The 25942-nt window shown below is 40.1% G+C and overlaps 1 protein-coding gene across 8 annotated transcripts in view; it reads left to right on the forward strand.

The window, feature by feature from the left end:
* esrrb (estrogen-related receptor beta) overlaps window positions 1-25942 on the forward strand; it is a 74911-nt gene that overhangs the window by 16779 nt on the left and 32190 nt on the right. For all 8 annotated transcript variants that reach the window (XM_037542214.1, XM_037542215.1, XM_017690841.2 and 5 more), the window contains 2 exons: window positions 5287-5708; window positions 14904-15020. In XM_037542214.1, the coding sequence (XP_037398111.1) occupies window positions 5300-5708; window positions 14904-15020 (526 nt within the window). In that variant the 5' untranslated portion in view covers window positions 5287-5299. The remainder of the gene's footprint in view (window positions 1-5286; window positions 5709-14903; window positions 15021-25942) is intronic.

Genomic DNA, 25942 nt, shown 5'->3' on the forward strand with positions numbered 1-25942 from the left:
TTGTTGGGTTCAAACAGGACATTGTCTACACACTGATGCAGACATAAAATCTGAAATACCAAAGTGTTAAATGCTCATAGTAACATTAATGTAAGTGTGACAAATCACTCATCATAACAAAACCTTATATCTCTGGAATGGAACTTTATTGTTCTTAATGCACCTTAATGTAAAGAGATTTTGGACCAATTCTATTGGTCCACCCAAGAAACATCTATACAGTGTAAAGGGCATCTAGAATTTTCACACAGACTTAAAAAAAGCCTTTGATATAAAAGTGCTGTTCTCCCAGTAGTGTTCTCATGCAGTGTTTAGTAAATTTGCCTGGTGCGTTTGCTCTGCCTCACTGTGTTCTCATTGCACTGCTGGCCGCCTCCAGAGGAAGAGGGCAGTGTGGCAGCTGCCCGCGAGGCTTCACTGTTGCCTCTGAGCCCAGAGGAGTGTGAGTGCCTGTCAGGAGTTAATTGAGTTCCTCCTCCAATGGCTGCTCCCAGGCCAGACCCTTATCAGCCCCATCGCCTGGGGTCCTCTCTCTGATCCCCCCACCTCCGCACCGGGCCATCTGATAGCACCCTGTCTGCGAAGGGCTTCCCGCTCGCACTGCTCTCACTGTGTGTGTGTATGAGAGAGAGAGAGACACCAAAGAAGAGAGAGAGAGAGGAAGCGAGAAAGGGCTCTGTGAACTGTAACCTAGCCGATCGATTTTAAAACGACAAAAAATGTCTTTTTTGTTTATGATAAATGTCTAAAAGAAGTATTTTCAAATAAATTAGAACATTATTTGGATATGCTTACCCATGAATCAGCAACATTTTCTTTGCAAAAGCCATATATAAATAAAGAATTCTCTCTGAATATAGTGAAATTCCTGTAGATCAGTGCAACATTTTGTTCACTCATTTCTTTAGATAGGTAAAGCTTCTTGTTTGTGAATTTCTTTAGATTAGTACAGAGTTTGATCGTAAATTTCTTTAGCTAGGTACTGAAATGTGTTTGCATTTTTTTTACGTAAGTACAGAATTTGATTGTGGAATTTATTAGACAAGCACAGAATTTCTCTGTGGATTTTGTCTAAATAAGTAATAATTTTTTTCACATTTTTTCTATATAAGTACACTCTTTCATTCATAATTAGATATATACAGAATATATATGGAATTTTGTTAACAAATTTCTTTATATAGGTGCTGAAATTTGTGTGATTTCTCTAGATAAGAAGAGCTATGATATGAGCAGGTAGATTCAACCCTAGGCATGGGCAGTCCTCCCTTAAAGCTTATGGCACTATTCTGAGAAGTGTTGTGGTGAGTTGAGGTTAGAAAAACGCAGTGGCACAAAGGGCAAGAGACTGAGTGCTGGTCTTGTGGACCGCAGGAGCACGAGGGCACAGGATCATTAGAGAAGCTAATCTCCAGCACTGCCACCACCGCACAATGATATTATAGCAGCTGAAATTCTGTTAGGATGGCCAGGAGGAATCAGATTAGACTCAAACTGAACATTATGCTTGGTGGGCAACACTCAGCATGAATTTCGATGGGTGCACAGGGGAGCAAAAGGTGTGAGGAAAAAAGTAGAAGAAAAAAGTATTTAATGTGCTAGTGCTGTTTGACACAGGCAAGCAGAAAGAAAAGGACAGAGTACAGCACTGGGCCTATTACTTGTTTTGTTATTTTAGTGTCATTAATTTGTGTTTGAAATGGCTTTGAGTTAATGGTGATGAAAACGCTCCTTAAAAGATTATGATCCAGGTCAAACTCTATTGCTAACTCTCTTACTCTATGGCTATCATACCCAACTTTTTTAGAAAACAACATTGAAGCTCATTGTAATGGTAGGGAGTGATGAGGCGGACGCACATGCTGAGATAAGCGACTTTTATTAAGGGCAAATCCAGGGTCATGGTCAAAAACGGTCCAGGTTCATATAGCTGACACAAAGAGCAGGAGGGACAGACATGACAAAAATGAACACAGATCTCCAAACAGCATAAACATAAAACAACCAGCACGATCAAACAGCACAATCAAACAGCATAATCACACAGTACAAAGACCAACACAGACGAGGGCAAGCACAGGGCTTAAATACACGCCAGGTGACGAGGGACAGGTGGGAAACAGGTGGAAACAATCAGGAGTGGAGTCACAAAACAAGGGGGCAGGATTGTGAAAACCAAAACAAAAAAGCACATGGACTACCGGGAAGAAAACACAACATGAGCACATGGGGGAGTGGGAGGAGCCAAGCGTGACACTCGTCTGGCCATCGACCTGTAGAAGACTTTCAAACTGATTGATTTGAATGGTTTGCAGTGTGAGATTTGTTTATGCATTTAATGAAATAATCGGAGTATGGAGCGCTGCTCTAGAGCAATGCGACAGTGTGGCCGGCGGGATTCCTCAAGCCTGTATTCATTATATATGAACACAGTGCTGGGAGGACAACAGTTAAGACACTTATGCAATTATGCTAAGTGTCACCTCCACAGTAACCTTTGAACTGGGGTTAAGCTCTCGCTGAATTTGAGAAATAAAGGCTAAATGGAACTGTCGTGTATGCTGACGTTTCTAATATATAGCTTTTAATAAGTCAAGTGAAGGTGCAAAAAGGTGCACACACATGCATCTGTATTCAGAAGCCGCCAGCCAATGACATCCAGCTCTTGCATTCCCTTGAAGAAAAGGATCCAAGTGGTTTCAGATTCATATTGGCTTTTCTTTTTCTTAGTTAATTTTATTCCCAGCTTCAATGTGACAGAATTTTAATATTTTGTATCACAGTTGCTGACTCTAGTGCAAAACTTTGAATGAAAAATATATTTTTATTCTTGATGTAAATGTGACTGGTCTTACTATATAGGCCTGAAAAAAGCCCTTGAGTGCGGCCATATTCTACAAGGTCAACGGTTTTAACAGGGGGCGTTTTTTATTATTTATTTTAGCAGTTAACCTTTTTGTGAATTTCCAGAGGTGGCGGCAGCTGGAGCTGCAATGAATATACATGGCGGGCGATAGAGAGGGAAACCAAGCAATGAGATTTAATTTGACACGTTGACCCTGTCTCCGCGGGCACAGGAAACTGGGGTGAGAAAATAAGGTTGACCTCATGACCCATGGGCCTGAACCCTACAGTCACCCACACGTACAATTAAATCAGCCAGAGAGGGAGAGAGAAGCAGCCTAGGGACAGAAGAGGGATATATGTCTCACTTCCATCTAATAGATTCTTCAGTTTTAGCTCTTTCCCTCTCCGCTCTTCACTTTCCTTATGTTTCATATGGTCTGAACGAGAGAGGGGAAAAGCTCCTTTGCGTTGATGATGATGGGCAAACCTGGTGGTGACATGTAAGCTCCTGTATGTCAATATTTGCCATTAGTTAGCAGTATGCTAATTAAAGCAAAATGCTTGGGGTGTGGGCCTGCCACTCAAAGTGTAACCCCAGCAGCTTGATTTGCATAAAGCTAGGCAGAGCTCAATTTTGTTAATGTGAGCGAATGCGTCTGACCCATCATCCCTGTCGCCTGCACCTAAATACACATGAAGTGGGCATGTATCATCTCTGTCAGAACAAAATTCAGTTTTTGTTGTTTTTCTTTTTTTTACATTTTAATTTTAAATTGTGTGATTTTCATGATAAATGGACTAAATGGCTCAAAATTGCTTCCAGTTAAATCTTAAGAATGTTTTTTCCTTCTACTGTAACGTTAACATTTTGGAGAAGGTTTTGTTCGGTCTGTAAAGTATTGTTTTTCCCTCTTGCTTTTTTGGACTAAATTCAGACACTTGCTGTTGGAGTGTTACTAAAGAGTATCCTCTCTTGTGCCCACACAGCTTAGATTAGTGAACCTGCAGCAGAGCTGCTAAGAGTGCTCTTCACTATATGTAGAGAGCAAAGAAAGTAAATCTAATCCAGTGTTAAAACTTACTCTGATATTCTTATTATTTATTACGATATTGCTTGTTTATAACACCATTTCAAAAAGCCATGACACGGCATGGCCACTGTCCCTGAGTGCACTCTCTGAGAGTGTATTTAGAGTGTTTATTGTGGTGGGTGGGCTGTAGGTTTATTAACTGATAATAAAGGGTGCGCTCCTCTCAGCTACAGCATGCACCAACCCAGCAGCACTTTACTTCTAATGGGTCATTAAGTTTTCAAAATGTGCCTGTTTTGCATCTCTCTCACCAAAATAACTTCTTTCTTTATTGCTGTCAACCAAGGAGCACCTTAACCCATTAACACCTAGTATTTGCCTGTGCTTAGAGGCTCTAACTTATGGTCTGCTCCACCTCTGCTCATGAAAAGGCTCAGATGTGTCACACTGCTTCTCTTTTTTGTCTCAGTTTGAATTTCCATGAAGTAAACATTCTGCATGTTTACAGAATAGTTTCTGTATGTTTTTAAGACATTTTATCATAATGTTGCTATACTATCATTTGTTCATGAATTTGTGCTTGATGATTGGGTAGGTGTTGAAGGGCCCATAATCCATCCATCTTCTAAGCCACTTATCAGGGCCCATAAAATTGAAAATTTGATTACGTAAATGTTGCTAAAGTTTTGAAATGTTTTGTTTACTCTTTATTACATACAGTCTATAAATGGAAAATAGGCTGCAAAAACTTGTTCTGAATTCAATGTTTCTATGATGTCACAAAAACTGAAATTTTTACTTATATGTCCATCTGTTCAGCCTATAGCACTTTAGCTTCACCCATTTACACTGAAGTTATAAACAGCCTGTTTGTTTAAACAGCCTGTATGTTTCAGCCTGGATTGCTTTTCAGCCGGAAACAATACAGAACTGCCAGTCAGAACAGAACTCATTTACATATATCAGACTTGAAGGCACAGTTTGTTTAATTCTAACTGATAAAGAGAAGTTCAAAAATAGTCATGTCAAAATGCAGTATATGGGTATTTTTGATTACAATGAGTAAGAGTGATAAGTGAGTCTATCACAAAGTAGTTGGGCAAACTTGCAAATGGAGTGATAATATTCTCTGCATGTGTCAGATTTAAAGCAGCTGCAATCTGTGAAATCTAAAAATTATATTGCAGTTTCACCACAGTATGTTTAATTTTACACTTGCACAATACGGCATAATATCCATCCTGGACAAAGTGTTTTAGCTGAAAGATTAGAAAATGATGTGTACCTTTTAGGCCTAGGCAGTTTTGTTCAAATATTAAATAACTGATATTATATCCCTGTTGTATATTGAATATATCTCAGTCTCACTTCCTTTCTCTCTCTTTCTCTGTCTCTCTTTCTTTCTCAGGCTGTTGAACAGGATGGCCGCTGAGGAGCGGCACCTGCCGTCCAGCTGTGGCTCGTACATAAAGACGGAGCCCTCTAGTCCGTCCTCGTTGGTGGACACGGCCAGCCACCCAAGTCCCGGAGCCCACTCGGACGCCAGCGGTGGTTACGCTAGCGCCATTAACAGCCACTCCAACGGCCTGGACTCTCCACCCATGTTTACCGCGGCCGGACCCCTGGGTGCCGCAGGCAGCGCCTGCCGCAAACGCTATGAGGACTGCTCCAGCACGCTGCTGGAGGATTCAGGCCCCATCAAGTGTGAATACATGCTCAACTCCATCCCCAAACGCCTGTGTCTGGTCTGCGGAGACATTGCATCAGGCTACCACTATGGCGTGGCCTCCTGCGAGGCTTGCAAGGCCTTCTTCAAGAGGACAATACAAGGTACTGACACAGTGATACTTTAGCTTTGTTTTCACTGTAGGGTTAGATTATTCTGAGTGGGAGGGGGCAATATCACTTAATATCATTGGCGCTGTGCTCGATTATTCCTCAATAATCTTTTCTTAGTATGTTGTGGGTATCGTCAGAGCACTGAAGAACTGCATGTTTCATAAAAAGCAGATTTAAAGCAATTATAGTGAGCCTGTAAACAACAACTAGTGTAACTACACAAATGGCATAGTAAAGGGTACCTGACTGGGTGTCAGTTCATTATGCCATTAGCTTGTTATATGAATTTATACATTTTTCCAATTGATTTTTTTCTTTTTGTTTTTGCCTAAATACTTAATTTGTGATAATTGAAATAACAATATATTTTAAGATATCTTCTTTTTGTCATATTTTGTAAATGTGGCTCCAATGTTTTGTTCATTAGCAAACCACCGAAAAATTTAATGTTGATGTATATTGTGTAAAAGTATTGTGATGTTATATTTTAGCAAGTTTAGCTTAGCCTTAATTCTGAGCATGGAGAGCAACCAATGCCATTCCACCTGGACACCACTGTGTCCAGCACAGTTTGCTCAGCGCATTTAGATAAACATGGCATGGATACCCAGGGGTTGGTTTTACATTTACACCACTTTTGTGACTCACAGTACAATGTATTTCCTTTTTCTGTACATGCTGTTCTCAAATCAGGGATGGTGTAGAGGTCAGTGGAGGATACTTGCACTAATTGGCATGTGGTCTGACAAAATAAAATATTCAAGAAAAAATTGGAAAGACTGACCGTAGTTTTTCTTAAATATTTCTTAATATTGATTTAGCAGCAGGACACAAAAACAAACAATAACTGTTCAAGGAACTGAACAGTTTGACAATTCTGTGGAAATATAGTGGCTATAGTGTGTCTTATACAAAAACATGCATTAATTTGGTACTTCTGTCTGGTTGTGTAGCAACAGGGGTGAGTAATATGACAAAAATAAAACATAATAATAGTAAAGAATCAGCATTAGTTTATTATTGTATGAATTGAGAAAGCAGGGCATTAAAAAGTACAGTTTTTAAAATTCTTATATTACAGCAGCATATGCCTACATATAAAAATGTAATGTATAAATAGAAGTATTGGACATACAAAAGGACATTGCACATACTAGACAAGTACACTAGGTACAGGCAAGTGGCAGTAAGGAGTGAGGTAGAAGACAGTGATAACACTGCCCTGTGAATATAAGGTGTAGAATAGTGCAGAACTATGTACAGAAGTAATACAGTGTAAGAGACCACATGTGGAGTAATACAGTATACAGGAAATTATTGAGTAATACAGTGTAATGCAAGAATATAAACAATTCTCCAGAATATGGTATTATATATACATGAGAGGTGATATATATGATTTACTAGCTAGACTGTGCTACAAAGTGTGCATGATAGAGTAGAAAAGGTGAAAGAAAGAATATGTACAATTTAAATATAAAGGTGAGATAGGGACAATCAGTGATTTAGAAGTGTTTGCCAGAGGGAAGACAGGGCAGGGTGGGAAGCATCTCAGATGATGGACTGAGCCCTCGCTCAGCATAATATACATGTATAAATGTCCTGAAGTTGTGGGAGGTCAGTAGAACTCCTGGTTAGTCAGTTTGCCAAGCCAAACCGTGATGCACCCAGTCAGAACACTCTCTGTAGTGCACTGGTTAAAGTTGATCATAGCAGATGTGTTTATTCCTGAGCTTTTAAAGTCTCCTGAGGAAGAACAGTCGCTGCTGTGCCTTTCTGAGCATGCTGCTGGTGTTCAGGGCCCAAGAGAGAGTCTGACAGTTGCACACCCAGGAACCAGAAACTGCTGACAATTTCAACAGACAAAAAATTGATGCTGATGGGAGTATCATCCTTTCTGTTTTTCCGGAAGTCCACAACGAGTTCCTTTTTGGGAACATTCTGGGCCAGATTATTGTTGTGACACTAAACAGACAGATCTTCTATCTCCCTCTTGTAGGCAGACTGCTTATGAGTCCAGTACAGGGGTGTCATCTGCAAAATTAATTATTTTGTTTTGGTGCTGCATTATCATGAGTGAACAGGCTGTATAACAGGGGGCTGAGGCAGCACCCTTGTGGAGTTCCTATGCTTAAAGCTTAGAATCATGCTTCAAGACATTTTAGTGATATACAATGTGCATCATAGTATTTAGTTTTTCTTTCTATTTTTTCTGAGCTTTTTAAAACAGAAGAAAGTCCCAGTGGTGACACATTTAAGTATAAATACAATGGTTTTTATTCAATGTTTCACATACTGTACTAAATTCAACTGAGCAGGCCTAATTATGTTCTCATTGTAATGAAACATGCAGTTGCTCAGAACTGCTGACAGTACTAACAGTATCCATAGTATATAAGTATATGACATAATGTGATATAATTTTTCATGGTAATCATCTATATCGTCATATTTCCCACTGCAATGTAGCTGTTCTCTAATGGAGTGTGCTGTGAGCAATATGTAAAGAAACACTACCTGAGTTTGTACTGACCAATAGGTGATAATCCAACTCCAACTGCAATCCAGTCACAGTGGACACACACTGGGCAGTGTACCGTTTGGCGCCAGTGGTGACATCATCATCGTGATCAATTTATTTGATTGCCTAAAGGGTGTATATTGTTACACTGACACATGATCAGATGACCACGCTGACCAGACAGAAATAGAAGGACAGGATGGACAACATTTGCTGCTTTCTGGCCTGCATTGCTTCAGATCAAATGCACTAAATTCCAGCAGTGCTGAAAGTCTGGGCGAGACTCAACTGTGTTTAGGCTTTTATAGACAAATAATCGTTGATTCAGTTAAAAAGATTATCTAATTTAAGTGTATTCAGTTTTTTCAGATGTTTTCTGGAGGCTTTGCGTTTAGTGTTTGTCCGGTTTATCTGTGCATAGACATCTGAAGTTGTGTGTCATTCTGTAAATGTAATGCACGTATTAGGAGCTCCAGGTCGATTTCTCTAAGGAAAAAATGAATGGCATTTTCAAAGTCACCACATTTGTGATAAACAAAATGGATCCACACCAGATACATTTTGTCTTACATACATTTTCTGATTTGGTTGTTTAGCAGTTGAAACAAAAATAATGTTATATATGTAGAAGCATGTAAGCGTTTAAATGATGTTGCACAAACTTTAAATTAAATCCTATTATATAATGACATCATCTGCTCAAACTGTTGTCTACTACTTTCAAAGCAACTTAGCTACCACATTTGACAAGGCTTGCTGGTTTGTGTGGGGCAGTTTGCTGAGGTGTCAGTCCTCTAAAGTTGCAGCAGTGTTAGCTTGCATGTACCAATATTCATATTTCGACCCCTTAACTACCTCATATTTCAGAGCATCCAGTGACATTCGGATGGGGAAATGTCTGTACAGCAAAGCATATTCAGTTTTGAGCATTTTTGTTTACCATCGTGCTCGATCACAGTGTCATTTTTGAAAAAACGGCATTCATTTTCCACACAGAAATCAGCTTAGACCCTAATATGGAAATGATGCACAACTTCAGAGGTCTATAGTGATTGCAAGTGTTGGTACTGTGCTGCTGGCTGGTACAGTGCACATACAACAGGGTCACATTGGATTGGCCCAGGCAGAACAGTCAGTATGTGATGACCCAGATATTAATCAGATGGAGTCAAACAGGTGTGTGTATGTGCCTGTCTATGGCTGTTTGAGAGAGTAACAAAGAAAGAGAGTGAGGAAAAAGAAAGGAAGGGTGACCACCAGCAATTATGACCTGATCGCACTGCTCTGCCATCGTAAACTTTTAATAACATGCTAACACTAATGCATATCTCAAGGACTGACTGTCCTTAGTACATAAACGGATGTGAGCTGTGCTTCAACATACTAAATACCGCAGTGGGATAGTGTCAGTGTACATTCACAAAAGGCCAAAAAAAGTTTCCACAGTCTCGTGGTGCTCAGGTGTTTGAATACTGCTCTGTTGGGGCTGTTGATATTGGCCCGGTGGTCCTATCGGCTTTAAACAGTCTATGTACCTTTTTGCAGACAAATAATTGCTTTTGTCCAAACCCCGCTATTTACACTCACCTCCACCAGCAGTCTCCTCTGTTGACAAAAGATGAGCATTTTCCCTCAAGTCACATATTTAGATGCAGTCTTTTAACCCTACTGAGACGAGCACAAAAGCCATTACAATGGAGAGACAAAAAAAAAGGACTCTTGAAAAGAGCAAGCCATCTTAAGTGGAGTGATGGCCTAAACAATTAAGACGAGGAGAGTTACAGGGAAGAAAAAAGAAAAGAAAATGTCAAAGACCCCTCCCTTTATTCCTTTCCTCTTTGCGTGCGTTGTCAGGTTGAAATTTCCCTCTATCTCTACCTCTCTTTTGCTCTTTTCTTCCTCTTGGAGGGCTGCCTGTAATGGACCTAATCTTGTGCCGTTTGTCCGAGCCACAGGAGTTTTGTCAATAACAATCAGCGTTCAGAAGGAGTAATTAAGGCCGAGGCTTTTCATTAGGCCAAGGGGAGGGGGCTGTCTCCGGGGACGACCGCCGCAATTAGAAACGCAGGCACGCGTCGCTGGGTAATTTCGGCGAAGGGAAGGAAGAAGGGATGAAAAAAGAGGAACGAGAAAAAACCTGCGGACTTCTTTAGATTGGAGAGGGACCCGTCTGCTCTTCTGAAAGAGTCGGAGAGAGGCAGGCTAATGGCATAATAAGCAGACGCGGGTCCCCGGCTGAACATGGGAGGATTTTGGGGGGGGGGGAGTAAAAAAAAAACAAAACAAAACAAAGAGGCTGGGAAGGTGAGTGGGAAAGAGAATGGGCAGACAAAGAGCTCTTGAAGGAAAAACAGGATAAGTGATGTGAATTAGACGTGATTAATTAAGTAAATAACGAGGCTGACGAGGGTTGTAAGTGTGAGCCAGCGTCCCTTTAATGAGGACAAAGCAGGAGAGGTGGCGTTTAATTTGCCTCGTCATTTTAATCAGTTCCATTCAGCCTTAACGCCACTGCAAAATGGCTTTTTTACTACCAAACATGTAATACCTTCTCCCCATTCACGCGTCTCATTGAAAAATGAGTTGTCACAGCTGCACACGCTGCTTTTGCCTCTTTATCACCGAGACAACATTGTTAAAAGAGAGTGATCTAAAGTCTCCCGGTGAATAGTAGGTGAACTGCAGGCATTTAAATGCTCAAAAAGCCAGACTTAAAAAAATTAGAAAATATTCAGTATATAATTCTGTGTGCCTGTTTTTTTTCTCCAAACATCACTGGGTTTTCAGCTATTGAAAGGCGTTGATGCATGTTGTATATCTAAACCAACACTAAACTTTTTATTGTTCCATATTTCATAAGCTTTATCTCTTTCCACACCTTCCGCAACTGAGCCATGACTTTCTGTCACTGTGCCCGTGATTCAGAGCAGTGTAGCTCTACTGCTGGCAGCCTGAGCCAAAAAAGGTCAAAGAAAATATCAGCTAGTAATAAGAGCTGCAATATTTCTGTCTAATAATTGATATTTTCTATATCTTAGAAAGTGTTGTAGAATTGAGAGAATGTTGCTCTGGTCATAAATGGAGAGTGCAGCAAAAATTTCTCTTTATTCTTTATTCCCCTCTTTCCCCCCTCAGTCCTAGCTTCATTTAGCTTTCTTTTTCGGTTCACTTCCCCCCACCCTCCACCTCCCCACAGACAAAGACCCCACTGGCCTTACCTTTTCAACACAGAGGTGGACGGCAAATCCATCTCCTGTCACCTATTCATCCACTGTAAAGCCCTTTTGAACTTGCACATGGAGATAGTTACATCAGTCAAAGCCAAGCCCCAAATTAACGTCAGGTCTGATCACCATCCATCCCAGACCACCACCATCTTCATCCCCCCATTGCCCCAAACACCTTGCGTGCACCACCAATCAAACCCCATACATCTCCTACGGAGCCCTATTTTCCTGTCATTTAGAACACAAGTGTGGAATTGTATGAAACCTAAACCATATCGACTGGCCCTCTCTTTCTCCTATGGAGTAATAGAGCTTGACAGTAAGCCTGTAAAAGTCAGTTTAGATTTTGATGAGAAATACCTGCCATTTTACTGTAATTTACTTACTCGCCCCAAGTCTGCCCCAAACCATGCCCTGGCACAAGTCCTGAAAAGCCATAAAAGAAATTGAGACAGATAAATATTGAAAAGATAAAACTCTTTGCTTTATATGTGTTTTCCACTCCAATTCTTTTTTATGTTTAATAAAGTAACCTTTAATGTTGAACCAGATCAGTTGAAAGTGCTAGAATTTTGAACAGTCAGCTGTATTAACTTTTTTAGCTAAATAAAAAAGACTGGATACTAAAACCAGTCTTTTCATATGTCTTCTGCATTGGATTAGTCTTTTCTCTATCATAGAAGCCGTTTCCAGGAGCCGTGTCTGTTTTTGAGCTCCATTTTTTGTGAATGTGAGTGTATGTATTCATGCCCAGTGCACTAGTACACATGCATGTGTGTGTGCCTGACCGGCTGCTTTTGGTGAGCCCACAGGTGTAACGAGTGCACATGTACTCCGTCCCTACCCTCTACAGGCGGCCGGTAAACATGAGTGTCCTGTGGGACCTGCAGGATCTGCTTTTCTGCTGACAGAGTGTGCCAGTTACAGAGCCAGGATACCAGCTACATTTACTAACAGCACAATCCAAGAGCCATTCTATAATAACCATCAGACACAGAAAGAATAGAAAAATACAATATTTCAGTTATTCCTGAACACCACATCCAGGTTGGTTGCCAAAGAAAAAATAGGATGATCAAAGGCCACCAAAGAATGAGAACTGTGGTCACCTGCATAAACCATCTTAAGTTTTGGCCTTAAACCCATTTTTCAACATTTTTACACAATTAAATTAAGTAAACAGAGTCACTCAGAGTGGTTTGATGTGAGATGCTCCATTCTGGGGAAACTTACTGAATCAGAATTTTTCACATTAGGGATGATAGGAACCAGACGTCTGAAGGGTTTAGTGCCTTGAAAGTTTAACACTGATTTATGCAGAAAAATGGGTTACATTACTCTTTAAAATGTCCTTTACCTTGAACAAGCTGTTTAAATGGCTTCTGGCACATATTTAACAGTAAATTTAAGAAATTAATTGAATTTTAAAGTTGCAATGTTAAAATTTATAGATCTAAAAATATACCTTAAGCTTTAAAGTTTCCACCAAGTGGCCACAGACCCTTGACTTTACTGGTGAGGTAAGTCTGCGACCCCATATATATTTTATCTCTATATAATCATGCTGGATAACACAGACTCAAAAGCCAGTCCTTGGATTGAAAATAAATAAATAAATCTCTGGCTCCGCCTTTGCTCATAATCACATAGGAAATATATTCTATTATAACTGTTTTATTTTTCATATCAACAAAAGGGAAAACAGGAAGAGGAGCAATCCGACTTCATCACATTCATTTTCACACCTTTATTTACCCCAAACCCAAAGAGATCTGTGGAATTTGCATACTGATTTGTATAACCCAGATAAAAGGCGGAATTTCTAATTATTTAATATATCTAGGGACCCTCTACTTGATCTGTGCAATAATGTTAACATAATTGCCCAAGTTGGGAATGGGAGATGGAGGGATGAGGATGGAGGAGTCCTGTGAATGTGATTCCTGCTAGGCAAAAACGCAGCCAGGGTCAAACGAATGGAATGTAGATGTAGAGCTATCAACTGAATATATCATGTTACCTCTTACGTATTTATTTCAGAAATCTGAGCAGCATATTGAGTAATGTCTGAGCGTAGGTTTAGTAAATTATAATGCATACAATGCATTTTTTTGTACAGGATGGTATCTAATTGCAGTGAAGATATTTACTCCACTATTTTGAATATGCAGATTGCAAGTATATCGTTGCAGTCAACTTCAGGTTAGTTGCTCAGAAAGCTCACGGACTCATGGAACAGTTTCAGTGACCACATGCTGTACACAATATCAAAACAAGCCCATATGAATTCAGACGGAGAAGCCCAGGTATAGATATTCAAAACATGCCTGTGCATGAGAGCGAGGGCTGTCTAGTATTGTAGGTGTGCCTTCTCATCATTCCCCATTTATAGTGGACTGTCATTCTGCATTCAGTGCTCCCCCTTGCCATTACCCATACACATTCTAATTGAAATGCCTTCCTACAGTTAAATGTACCTACATGGACACAAGCAGAATGGGATCGTATATCAAGCACTCTTCCTATTGTTAGTCGCACAGTACAGCAGAAACAGCTCTTTTATTGTGTTCCAATGAAACTCCTATTCACTGGAATCAAGCGCTGAAGTGCTTGACTTGAATAATGTATCAGTGCCTTAGTCGCACTGTATGTAAATAGTGAAGGGCTGTGCAGGGGGGTTCGGGTTTGGCGGGGCATAATGTGGAGTGGCTGGCCCGGTGCGTACTGGCCAGGGATTGGGGAATGCTGAGGGATGCTGCAGATCTTGAGGATGCTCGCAGCTTAAGAGACCAATTTAGAACATAGCTTTTAGAAGCAGAGATACTACAAGAATAAGGCCTGGTTGATAAACTATCTACTCATCCACTGTGCTTGACTATCACCATCCTGTATGAAAATCAATTTATTGTATTATAGGTATATAAAAAGATGGGTAGACAGGCTGAATGACAGCAAAAATGATATCTTGGCACATGACATCATCTTAAATGTAGTCAATATATCATATAGTTCTCATTATAGGACTGTCTAAATATTACTAGATGTTTATTTACTTGTTTTAAGCAATTTTACATAGTTAAATTGTCTTACTCTGATGGCTGGTAATTGTACTTGCCTTGAGAAATAAGTCAGATAATTTGACTTATTTAAAAAGGAATGAGTTTGTAATAAACTCAGTTACCAGTACAACAAGATAATTTAATTGCAAAAATGTCTTGAAATAAATAACACATTATTAGAAATAAGATAATCTTATTGTTACTGCAGTCTCAAAATGAGAAACATTAGACACATATTGACTACAAATCACATACAAATATAAGGAATAGCTGTACATTAAAAATATAAATAAATACTTATACATTTTTCATGATCATGATCTCTAGTAGTGAAAGGGAGAAAGGAGTTCTGATCCTCTCTATCTCCTCTTCTGTCTAGGTAACATAGAGTACAGCTGTCCGGCCACCAACGAGTGTGAGATCACAAAGCGGAGACGCAAGTCCTGTCAAGCCTGCCGCTTCATGAAGTGTCTGAAAGTGGGCATGCTGAAGGAAGGTAAGGAGCTCCTCACACATCTCTATCCTCACTGCTGTTTGCCAGTTTAGTTGACTAAATCAGCATCTGTGCAGGCCGTAAATGTTCCGCCGTAAACCCTTCAGCATAATATGTCAAACGTGACTAGGCAGTGTAGCGCATGACTAGGATCCCAACATGCTAATAACAGAGTAATGCTTAAAACTAGGGATCCTATTTCTGGAACTTGACATTGCGTGCAGCTTAAGGTTCCTCCTTTCACAGCTTTACCAACACTCCAGTGGTAAAAGCCTTTTATTAGATCTAATTTTCACTTAATAATGTACAGCTGTACTTTGAAAACAATCAGCTGTCTTGAGAGTTATTTGCAACCGAATGCTGTGATCCTCACCGCCCGTCAAGTACAGGACAGTCGCACAGCAGCGCAGCAGTAGTGCATGTGTGAAGCAGATGAAGGCCTGTATTTATTAGAGACACACATCTGATGCTGGTGTCATAAACATGGCTGGCTGGCGTACCAGTGGGACGATGCCAGGCCAGATCGGTGCTCGAGGGGCTGTTGGCATGGCCCGGCTGTCCACCCCCATGTCCCAACCACGGAGCAGTAAATAATGCGCCTGTTGGGCAGAGGGACAGAAATATGCTGAATAGGTCGATCCCTGCATCTGACTAATAGAAGTGTAACAGTATTCCGACTGGAAAGGCTTCAGCGCGGTCCCTGAGCACACACTCCAGCCGCTCTCAGCTCTCCCCGGCATATTGATCCGCTAAATGTTTTCCGAACATCTCAGCTCCCTTCCTGTGGATGCTTTTTTAAAGTCACGCCAGCTGGGAATTCAGTGACAATTAAACATGCTGGCCATGGATTTTTTTTTTCTTCTCTTGGATGGGTTTCTATCTCTCCTGCTCCGTTTGAGCTCTATGGAGGACTGTGTTTGCTAGCTTTTCCTTTGGCCCTTGCTCTGCCAGCGATAAGTAATTTTTTTAGAGGCAACATTCACAACACTCTTTCGAACAAAACTCAAAAGTCAGCATTAATGAAGTGATACAATTCTGGTTTAGTAATGCTTTTTACATAAGCTTGTATTTATGTTCTGCCTTTCATACAGTAGTGAGATGCGAGAAAAAGAATGAGCTCCACAAAACAGTAACATGGAGCAATCTATTTATAGGAAGTGCTACATGCATGCATTTAGAACAGGTGAACAGAATATCTGTAGTGGTCTATAGTACACCCAATCCATCCATTTAGTGTCTCTAAAAGGCTCTTCCTCAAAGCAGCAGAGAGCAATCTATATGGAGCTAAGTGAGGTAACGGAATCTCTCAACTGCATGTTGAGATAGAGGGAGGGCGAGCAAGAGAGAGGGAGAATGAGGGAGTAATCGCATTACTAGCTGATGAAAAATTAATGGAAATATATTATCTAGAGGAATAAGAGACTAGAAAATAGGGAGAGATGGTCATAAATGAATCACCAGTGTCAGGGCAAAAATGAAGCTTAGCTTAAACAAGAGAGTAGAGGCCACTCCACTACACTGCCATAGTCATGTACTGCAAATCACAGCATGTGGGCAGTAAAGACAGGACAAAGAGAAGGCAAGATCAACACTGTAGGTCCACAGAGATCAAATCACAAAGAATTTCAATAATTCCTAGGTTGTGAAATGTTTTGGATGTAAAGAAAATGTCATTTTTTGTCCTTACACATTAAAATTCTTCTAAAATATTATAATTTGTTAGTGATAGGTTATTTCAGTAACTGTTACTTGTTTACTTGTTAAGTAAACTGACTTGTTTATTTGCTGTGCGTTAAGCTTTATTCATTATGACCTATATCAGTACATAACTGGAAGTATGTTCTAAGAAATGCTTGTAATAACGCAAAACCAATGCTTTGTTAAGAGCTTGTAATGCATGAAATATTACCTACATTTAAAGCATATTAGTGTATTATTGGCTGCATTTCATGCTTATGGGCACTAGGTAGTGTCCAGTTTATTATTGTATCTAGGATTATGAATTAACAGCTAGTAAAAGTTTAATAAGTCATGGAAACTTCAAGATGTTTTCCATATTCTAAAGTGCAGTTTTAGTCATTGTTAATTAGATCCTAAAAACAAGTTTTAATACGTCAATGTGTGTTTTAATTTGAAAGTTAGAATTTTCTTCCATATAAATTTATTCACATTTGTTTTTTAATGTTGAAAAATAACACAAAACATTTCGGACTTGTTTTTGACTACCAAAAAGTCATTAAACAATCTTTACTGTAGATTATAGGATGCAAACTAACTTACATAAACTTAAAGCTTTTTTTTTTTTTTGTTATAGTGACTTATGAAACTCTAATTAATTTAAAGTAATGAAGTCCAGAAGTCACTTGACAGTACTTAGACACCATAGGAAGGAAATGCTTCTGATTATATGCTATGCATAAGATATGAATTTAGGTGATTTCTTCATGCTTAATAATTAAAGTCTTAACAAAGTGCACAATTATAATTCTCACATATACCTTTAATTATGAGAAGATAAGAGGAATAAGAATAATGTTTAATGCACAGTTAATTAACCATTTATATGCATTTTGTAGCAAAATATGTTTCTTAAAATACGGTTAATTACTGTTAGTTTTACTTTGTATATAATATGTGTTTTAATTTGAAAAGTGGACAGGGATAGATTAGGTTATATTTTTCACATGCAAGTTATTTCTTCATAAGAATACACTATAAATGCACCCCAAACATTGCTCAGAATAGTTTATTACCCACTGGACTTGGATGTCTAAATGTGTCAGACATTACCACATGAGCTAATAGAAGCGTTTTAAGTGGGTGATTTAGATGACACAAGGTGCTGTGCCAGAGAACATTGCAGTGTGGAACACAGTACACCTCTCTAATTTTCCTTTAGTCCTACACTATTTAGAAAAGGTCATATACCCCATCCTCACTTCATTCTGGTTGCATATACCTATGTCCTCCTTCAGTGTGTCTTCACTTATGAGGTGTCCTCAGCGCCTCAGCGTACCCTTTATTAGTTATGAATGTGACACATACACGTACCACTTAGCATTTAACACATGAGGCTCCTAAGCTCCATGTCAGTACTAACCCAGCCCCCCGTGCACCCACACTCTCACCTTCACCTACCATTTCCAAACACTATCAAAATAAGTCAATACATTTTGCAAATGAATATGAAGATGTGAAAGGCATCTTGGTCTACATTTGGTATCTCTCCTCAACACAAGGTCGGGCGTCTGTCTCCCTGCCTACGCTACGTGAGCGCGAAATCAATCAGGCTTCTCAAGGAGACAAGAACAAAACACAGAGAGCTGTGTCCATCTCTCTTACACTCAGCCCGTCTCTGGGTTGCTGCGTCTCAGCTCAGGAGAAGGCCGCCTCCGTCCCACTCAAGCTGAGGCCAGCCGTTGGGCTGGGTTAGAAGAGGAAAGGTCATGCAGTCAATGGAAACCATCCACCCTAATTATAACTTTACTGCTTGGGGAAGGTGCAGCATGGATCACTACAAACTTTCCATTCTACTTAATTGTCCTCGTAACATGAACATGTCTTCAATGCCAAGGATTATGTCATGGCACACCTATGTTTCAGCGGGATTCCACAGTGTCTTTGATGCAGCCTGACCTGTTCATCTGCATTGAGGGAATATATCATTTTTTTGCAGACTAGCTGCAAATATTTTGAATGAAACACTATAAAAAATGCATCATTCATCAAAAATGTGTTTGTATCTTTTTCAAAATAATAATGCTACAATTTTCTGAATACATAATATATCCATATTTGGCTGTTTTTTGGAGCATTCCCAGAGATGCCAGACAGTGTAATGGGCCTGCTGTTCTCAGATGAGAGATATGCAACAGAAGTTGGCCTGAAACTCCTGTGAAATTGCTTCATTTCCCCCGTCTGTATAAAAGAGGAAGTGATCAATAGAGGGACTCAAATGTCAGGGACTACAGGTTTTTTTCCTCTGATCAATGGAAGAGGATCGGGGCTGAGAGGATAGGAACAGATACTATTGAGAGATTACACTGATGTAATCCAATGGCTACTGCCCTTTAACTCACTAGCAGACTCTTTTATCCACACAGGCAGTGGACATTCAGAGAGTGAAATATGCTATAAAACAGTATAAAACAGTTGGAACAAATCTGCTATGAGAATTTACTAATGATTATGCAAGCAAAGACAAGAAAAAAAAATCCAAAGTTCTAAGTAAAAACAGGGAAAATACCCAGAATCCACTAGAATACATTCATAGAACCCATGGAAGACTGGGCAGTACTCTAGACCACTCCTCTAAGCAGTATCTTTTCCAGGCCACCGGATGTAACCTCAATATCCATAGGAGTTGGTGGGCTTACAAAAGGTATCCTCTCTTCCAGTGGAATAGGAAAGGAGACCCAAAATTTGCACGACATACATTGATTTCTACTTTTCTTAACTAATTGGCAAGAGGATGTTGAAGAGCCCCACATACTGAGTTTATGAGATGCCAAGTTCAGATCTCAGGTCAGTATCATGGTTGTTAGTATTCAGGGGCTAACAGTAATGATCATCGACCTTCTGATGGAAAACTGCCCTCTGGAGGTGGACATGAAAGAGGGTGGAGGCTTGGTCACTGTGTTGGACCCAAACATCCATTACAGGAGCATCAGTCTGACTGTGGCTGGAAAGCTAAAGAGTAGGAAGACGGGTTCCCTGTGGTCTGGAAGGCTGCAGAGAGAAATGTCAGAGGGATTAGTTGACGTTATTTTGTAAATCTATCCACAATAACCAGAATGTTGGTGTAGTTGTCCAGTAGGATTAAATCACTGAGAAAGTCAAATGATGGAACTGTTGTGGTAAGACTGGACATAAGCTAAGCCACAGAGAGCCTCCAGTTCTCAAGAGAATTAAAAAGGAGTTTGGCACTAACAGCCTCTACTCTTCTGGGAAGGCATTACACATGATGTTGGAATACTATTCTGCCTGACGCTTTTGAAGAAGGGGTGTCCACAAACTTTTGGACATATCGTGTACATGAGTGTGTGGTGATTTTGTAGCCTGTGATATGATCCTCTTGGGCAGCTGAACGGATGAAGATCTCATTCTGATGATCCTGCAGAAGAACCCCTACTAAGGCATCCTGGATATAGCCTTTAATGACCAGGTGGAAGAGGGTACAGATGATCTCAGTCCCTGTCATTTGACCATCCAGAGTCTGCACACAGAGAGGAGAAGGAGATGCTGGAGTTGGAATTTCAGAGTCTGCACAGAGTCTGACAGCTGTGAAACAAATACACTGTGTACTACTTTATACTCACCACATCAGCATACATGCCTTGGCTCATACACTGGAAGAATGGTGCATTCCTTATGGGCAAATAGGACAAGATTGTGAGTGTAGTATTGTTGTAGTATAGAACTGCTGTTGCCACTCTGTGGCTGTGAGGTAGGTTCTGCTGGCCTGTATGAGGTCCACCTTATTAGGAGGCAGTTCTCTGAAAAAGTCTGCACCAGAAGGCAGTTTTCAAAGCTGCTCCAATATACCAACTAATAGCAAAGGTACAGAAGGTAGAGAAGCACACTGTCAGCCATGGAACTCAAACCGTAAGGGATTTGGACCGCTCACTTTCTTAACATTTGTCTGCCAACACACTAGTTAAAAACTGTCCTGACTCCTTGCTCTCACTTATCCATACTAATATGTTTTCAGTCAGTAAAGGAACTATTGTAGCCACCCTGGAGGTAGCAAAGAAAACTGGGCCCACATGGTGGACTCTGGTTCCTGTTTAAAAAGAATTACACCTTGATTGGCCACAGCTTAATTGTGATGTTCTCAGAGAGGGGAAAGATGCATGTTCTATGACTTTATAATAAACTTAATTTATCATCACTCTCGAAAAAACAACCAAGATATCTCTACTTTTTAGTTTTTCATTTTTGGCCGCTGTCAAAATTTCATGATGAATGGACCAATAGGTCCAAAATAGGTCCAAAACAAACTAATAAGTGTGTTACATTAACTTACATTTGCTTCTGAAGTTACTTTTTCAGAGATGCGATGTTTTGCTCTGACAGTAATGATATAGTGATGAAACTGGGAGGATTATCAAAAAATTTCAGATTATTGAAAATGTTTCCGGTCATCTGAACTACTTTCTGTAGTGGACACAGAGAACCCACAAGTGTAGCCATGGATTCCCATTCCGTCATTATGTTCATGCTAGTATAGGGCCTGAACAAAATTAGCAATACTGTTCACAAGAGCTTTTCAGAAGGTGCTGTAAACCCTCAGCAGCGCGTTCTCCCTGTGCTTTAAGGAGGTGGCTGAGTGTGTGAACTGTCTGTCTGGCAGTCAGTTCCCTTGAGGCCAGCCTGTTCCTCAGCCTAACAGGTGAGAGGATTACAACAGGCGAGAACACGTGTTTTCCACTGAGGTGGGTAGGGGGGCAGGCTGGGTGGCCCACTTCTTCCTGCAGCCTTACACATTGTATATCATCTCTGCTGGGAGACAGATGTATGAAGGACTGCCCAACCACAACCCATACCAGCTCTGCATGACTCTCTCAAGCATGGACTGAAGAGACAATGTATGAGGGTGTTTTGAATTCAGAACAGAATGATCAAGTAACATTAGCAGGTATTTACAGAGCAGCAAATGTGTGCTCAGTGTTATTCAGCATTGTGAAATATGAATATCATCTTGGATGGAGTTGCCCTAATGCCAGTGGCTGGAGAGTATACCTGTAGATTGTAGAAAGGCTACTAAAGCACCACAGGCCCACTAGAGCATGGTTTTCCCATCTTATCTGTAAATGACTGGAGTAGTTGATGTTTTTCAGTACCACAAAACAGAAACACACCTGATTCTACTTATTTAATCATTTCGTCACAGTCCTAACTGATCAAGCATGTCACTGCTTGGGTGGAAAACCTGCAACAACATCAGCTGTTTGTGGATAAGATTGGATCCTGGCTTGGGTCTTTCAGAGTTCAGTGGGAACACTGTTGGCTTTTCTCTCAGTCTGCCCTCTTCCTCCTGCACTTTCTCTCATCACTACTCGTGAGGATGAATGCCACGACACACTTGCAGGCATGAGGCGTTGCCAGCCAGAGGCCCTGTGAAATAGTGCTGACGAGGGGTTAGTGGCGGCAACCATGAAAGGCAGGGTTCGCCGTGGCCCCGGGACATGGCCCTGTGTTTTTCCCAGCTAAAAACAAGTCTGTCTAAGCTCCCCTTGGCACTGCCAACCATCCCAGCCATGCTGACACTTTCCCCTCTCCCAAGGGACAGGCACCCAGAACAGGTGAGAGACCCAAAAATAAGGGTCCCCGCCAGCCCTCCCTGGCCTTCCCCGCCCGGCCCTCACAAAGTGAGTGGGGACAGGCCCTTTTGTAGGGGCCGTGCTCGGAGAGGGATTATTATTGTTTTTGGAGAGAAAGAGGAGCCTAGGGTCAGCTGGCCCCCGTGCAGCCTCGGGCCCGGGGCTAATCCCCACGCAAATGCCAGCCGCTTTGGCCCTGAGCCCTCCCTCTCTCCACTGGCACCCCATTTGCTTTGAAGAACTGACACCCGAGAGCCAGCCGCTATCTTCTTTGCACCAGCAGCAGCGGTCAGAGCCGTAAAACTCACTCACTCACTCACACACACACACACACACACACACACACACACACAGATGCATATATCTGTTGATTAGCCTGATAGTGACCGCGGCCTTATCCCAGTGAAGCAATGCTTCAGGAACTCTTGGAAGTGAACTTCAGAAGCACACAGAGTATGACATACTCAGTTTCCTCATTTGGATTTTATTATGTATGTATGTCATCAAGGACCTAACTCCCATTCTCTTTCACATGCTGTAGTTGGGTTGTGGTAAGTACTAGCAATTAGCTAAAGTCACAAAATGACATTGTGGCTGTAATGTTTTTTGCCAGGAGTGTGCAGCTCATGGTTTCCTCTACTATCATGTTTTTGATTAGTGATTTTACTGATGCTATGTCAGTTCAGTTCAGGACATGATAAATAAAACAAAGAAAAAAAATGCCAAAAATTACTTGGAAAAATTCTGGTTCAACTGACTTACACTAAAAATAAAGTGTCTTTTTTTCCTTCTACTGTAAAGTTAACATTTTGGAGATACAAAGATTTGTTCCAACAAGAGTGCTAGGCAATTTAGCAATAGAGATGTAAAAGCAAAAATAAGGAGTGGCTAAAGATGTGCCTTACAAAAATATGTTAATATTTCCATTTTCATTTTGTTGAATATTACTTTATTTTAGAGCTTTTAAAATGATAAAAGTACAGTATTTAGACCCAAAATGGTGCCTTAAAGTATCTCAGTCGAATGCTCTATCCAATGCAAGGCAAGTTTATTTATATTCACCTTCCATACACTGAAATTATGTGCTTCACTGTCAATACACTGCAGTCATTCAAAGTGAAAAAAAAATACAAAGTTAATTCAAATTAAAATAAAAATATAATGAAATAAACACACACACATTATTGTATTCTTCTGGGTTGTGGAGATACAATAAAATAAACATATTATATATTATAAAAAACACAAATAAAATACAATTAAACTAAATAAAAATAAGTTATCCATAAGCCCAAAGCTGACACATTACCTGCATGCTAATCGTCTTGTCACAACATAATGGTCCACTCTCAGAAAAAAAAAAGTTAAAAATCACCGGGGTCATATCCTTAATGTACTCTGTAGTACCCTTAGCTAGGGAATATTTTTTATATAAGTTTAAGAATATAAGTTTTACTATGTTGACTTCATACACTCTTCATACATCTCTTGACTCTGTTTTTCTGTTTTAAAAAATATTGCTAATGAAAAGATCCAAAAACGACCCCCTGAGGAAAAAAAACTTTTTCACTTTTGCTTAGTGAGCAGAAGTGCACCTGTACCTGTATTTTTCTGACTGTACGATATGATGCAATTTGATACAGTATGATACTTTATATTGTTACATCCCTAACAAGTAAACATAAAGCTATTCTATTCCATCGTTTCATGTTTGCAGAGTTCTAGGGGCCATATCATTAACTCTTGCAGATGATGAACATATGCATTTCCAAGATCCTGATTGTTGCTGTTCATTAGAGACTGAATTGAAGCTTAAAACGACCAAAAACAAAAAAGTTCTGAATTAAGTCATTTTTTGGCATTAGAGCAGCATTTTGATAAGTGTCCTGTTCTCTTTACCTTCTATTACATTACTTCAGAGGTACTGGTGACATTATGATAGTCCTGTGATAAGTCACTATTTTTCCATTAGCTGCATTAGAGAGCTCTTCTCTCTCTCTCACTCTGACCCTCTCCGAGTGTAAGGGAGACTGGCTAGTGCCAAGCTTTAATTCCTGTCAGCATCTGTTAATTATGGCAGGCACTGTTCTAATTAAAACAGGCACCCATGTACCTCGGAATCTTCACACTGGCTTTGCCATAGCTGACACTAGCATGTGACACAGACAGAGAGAGATGGGTTCACAGTGCACCTCTCGGTCGACGAGACGAGAACATCAGGGGAGCGAGAAGAAACAGTAGAAAGTAGTGACATCAAAATGAACAAACCGGAATTTTCCATCTCCATCGGAAGGCCAGTGACCACTAAATTACCACAGAGATGAAGCTGAATATTTACCAAATACATGACGTTGCAGCTTGTTTTTAAAATGTAAGAATTCTTATGTAATGTAGCAGAAAATGCAGTGTGAGGTGTCAGATTTTAGCATTAGTTTAATAATCTACTCCCATATTCAGGTGTGGAATGAAAATGTTGCTATGATATTTGCATACTTTTAACTGTCTGCTACATGGTCTGTCTGTGTGATTATCAGTGGTGAAATTAAAGTTGCAGTTAGGAGAAATGAGATTTTTACTGCGATTTAACAACCACCAAATGATCTCCCAGTGTTTGCTAGGAAGGAAGGGACCACAGGGACCAGTGGGTAATTAGGTTAGTGGGTTGTCAGTGTCAGGAAATTGAAAGACAATCCTAATCAGATTTCTGTTTCTAGGGAATCAAATAATTTATATAAGTAGCAGAAATCTCCTCATTCCTCTGGTAAAACGATAATGCAGTTTGTTTGAGCCGCTCTTTGTTGTGTGCATGATTATTTTGAATTAATTTGGCCCTCTAAGGAAAGCTAAAGCTAGATTGGGAAAAGTGTGCACTTCTGCAGGAATTATAAATGTCCTGAAGAACACTTACAGGTTTTTGATCCTTTAAATTTACATGCATGAGACTCTTTATTCAAAATTGCAGTCAGTAGAAGTTAACAGTAAATCATTCAGCGTACTGTACTCTGTACAGATTTCAGGTGGTAGTGTAATAGAGTCAGTCTGAGTCTTTTTTCAGTTTCCCATCTCCTCATCCTGTTCCACCTCTCCTCTTTTGTCCTCCTGCAATTTCATATTTTTTAAAGGAAAGGGGGCATGAAATTAGCATAATTGTCAGTAGTAACACTCTAGCTTCATTTGCCTTAGCCTCTGTGCTTGTAATGTGATGAAATCATTTAGCGAGTGCTCCCCATTTGACAGCTGAGAATGTCAACTAGGATGGATGTGCTTTAAAGCAGTGCGCTGTGTCTGTTCAACCTCCTGCAAGTGGATTTGACTATATGCTTTCTTATATTTACCCTGTTAAATATATGCCTGAATTATGGAATACACATCCATTTTCATGATTGTATATTGAAAATTACTTAAAGTGGTGTTAAGAGAGAGAAAAAAAACATTTCAAGGAATACTTTGTATTTTGTTATCATATGGCAACAGCATGCAAAAATGAAACTGCAATATACAATGCATACAAAGACAGTAAAACCAATAAACTGCCATAGGACATTGCTTTATTTATCATCCAGACTGATAAAGAAATATCCATAGCAGCCCATTAATTCATAA

Source organism: Pygocentrus nattereri, chromosome 10, assembly GCF_015220715.1.
Source record: "Pygocentrus nattereri isolate fPygNat1 chromosome 10, fPygNat1.pri, whole genome shotgun sequence".
NCBI classification, from domain to species: Eukaryota; Metazoa; Chordata; class Actinopteri; order Characiformes; family Serrasalmidae; genus Pygocentrus; species Pygocentrus nattereri.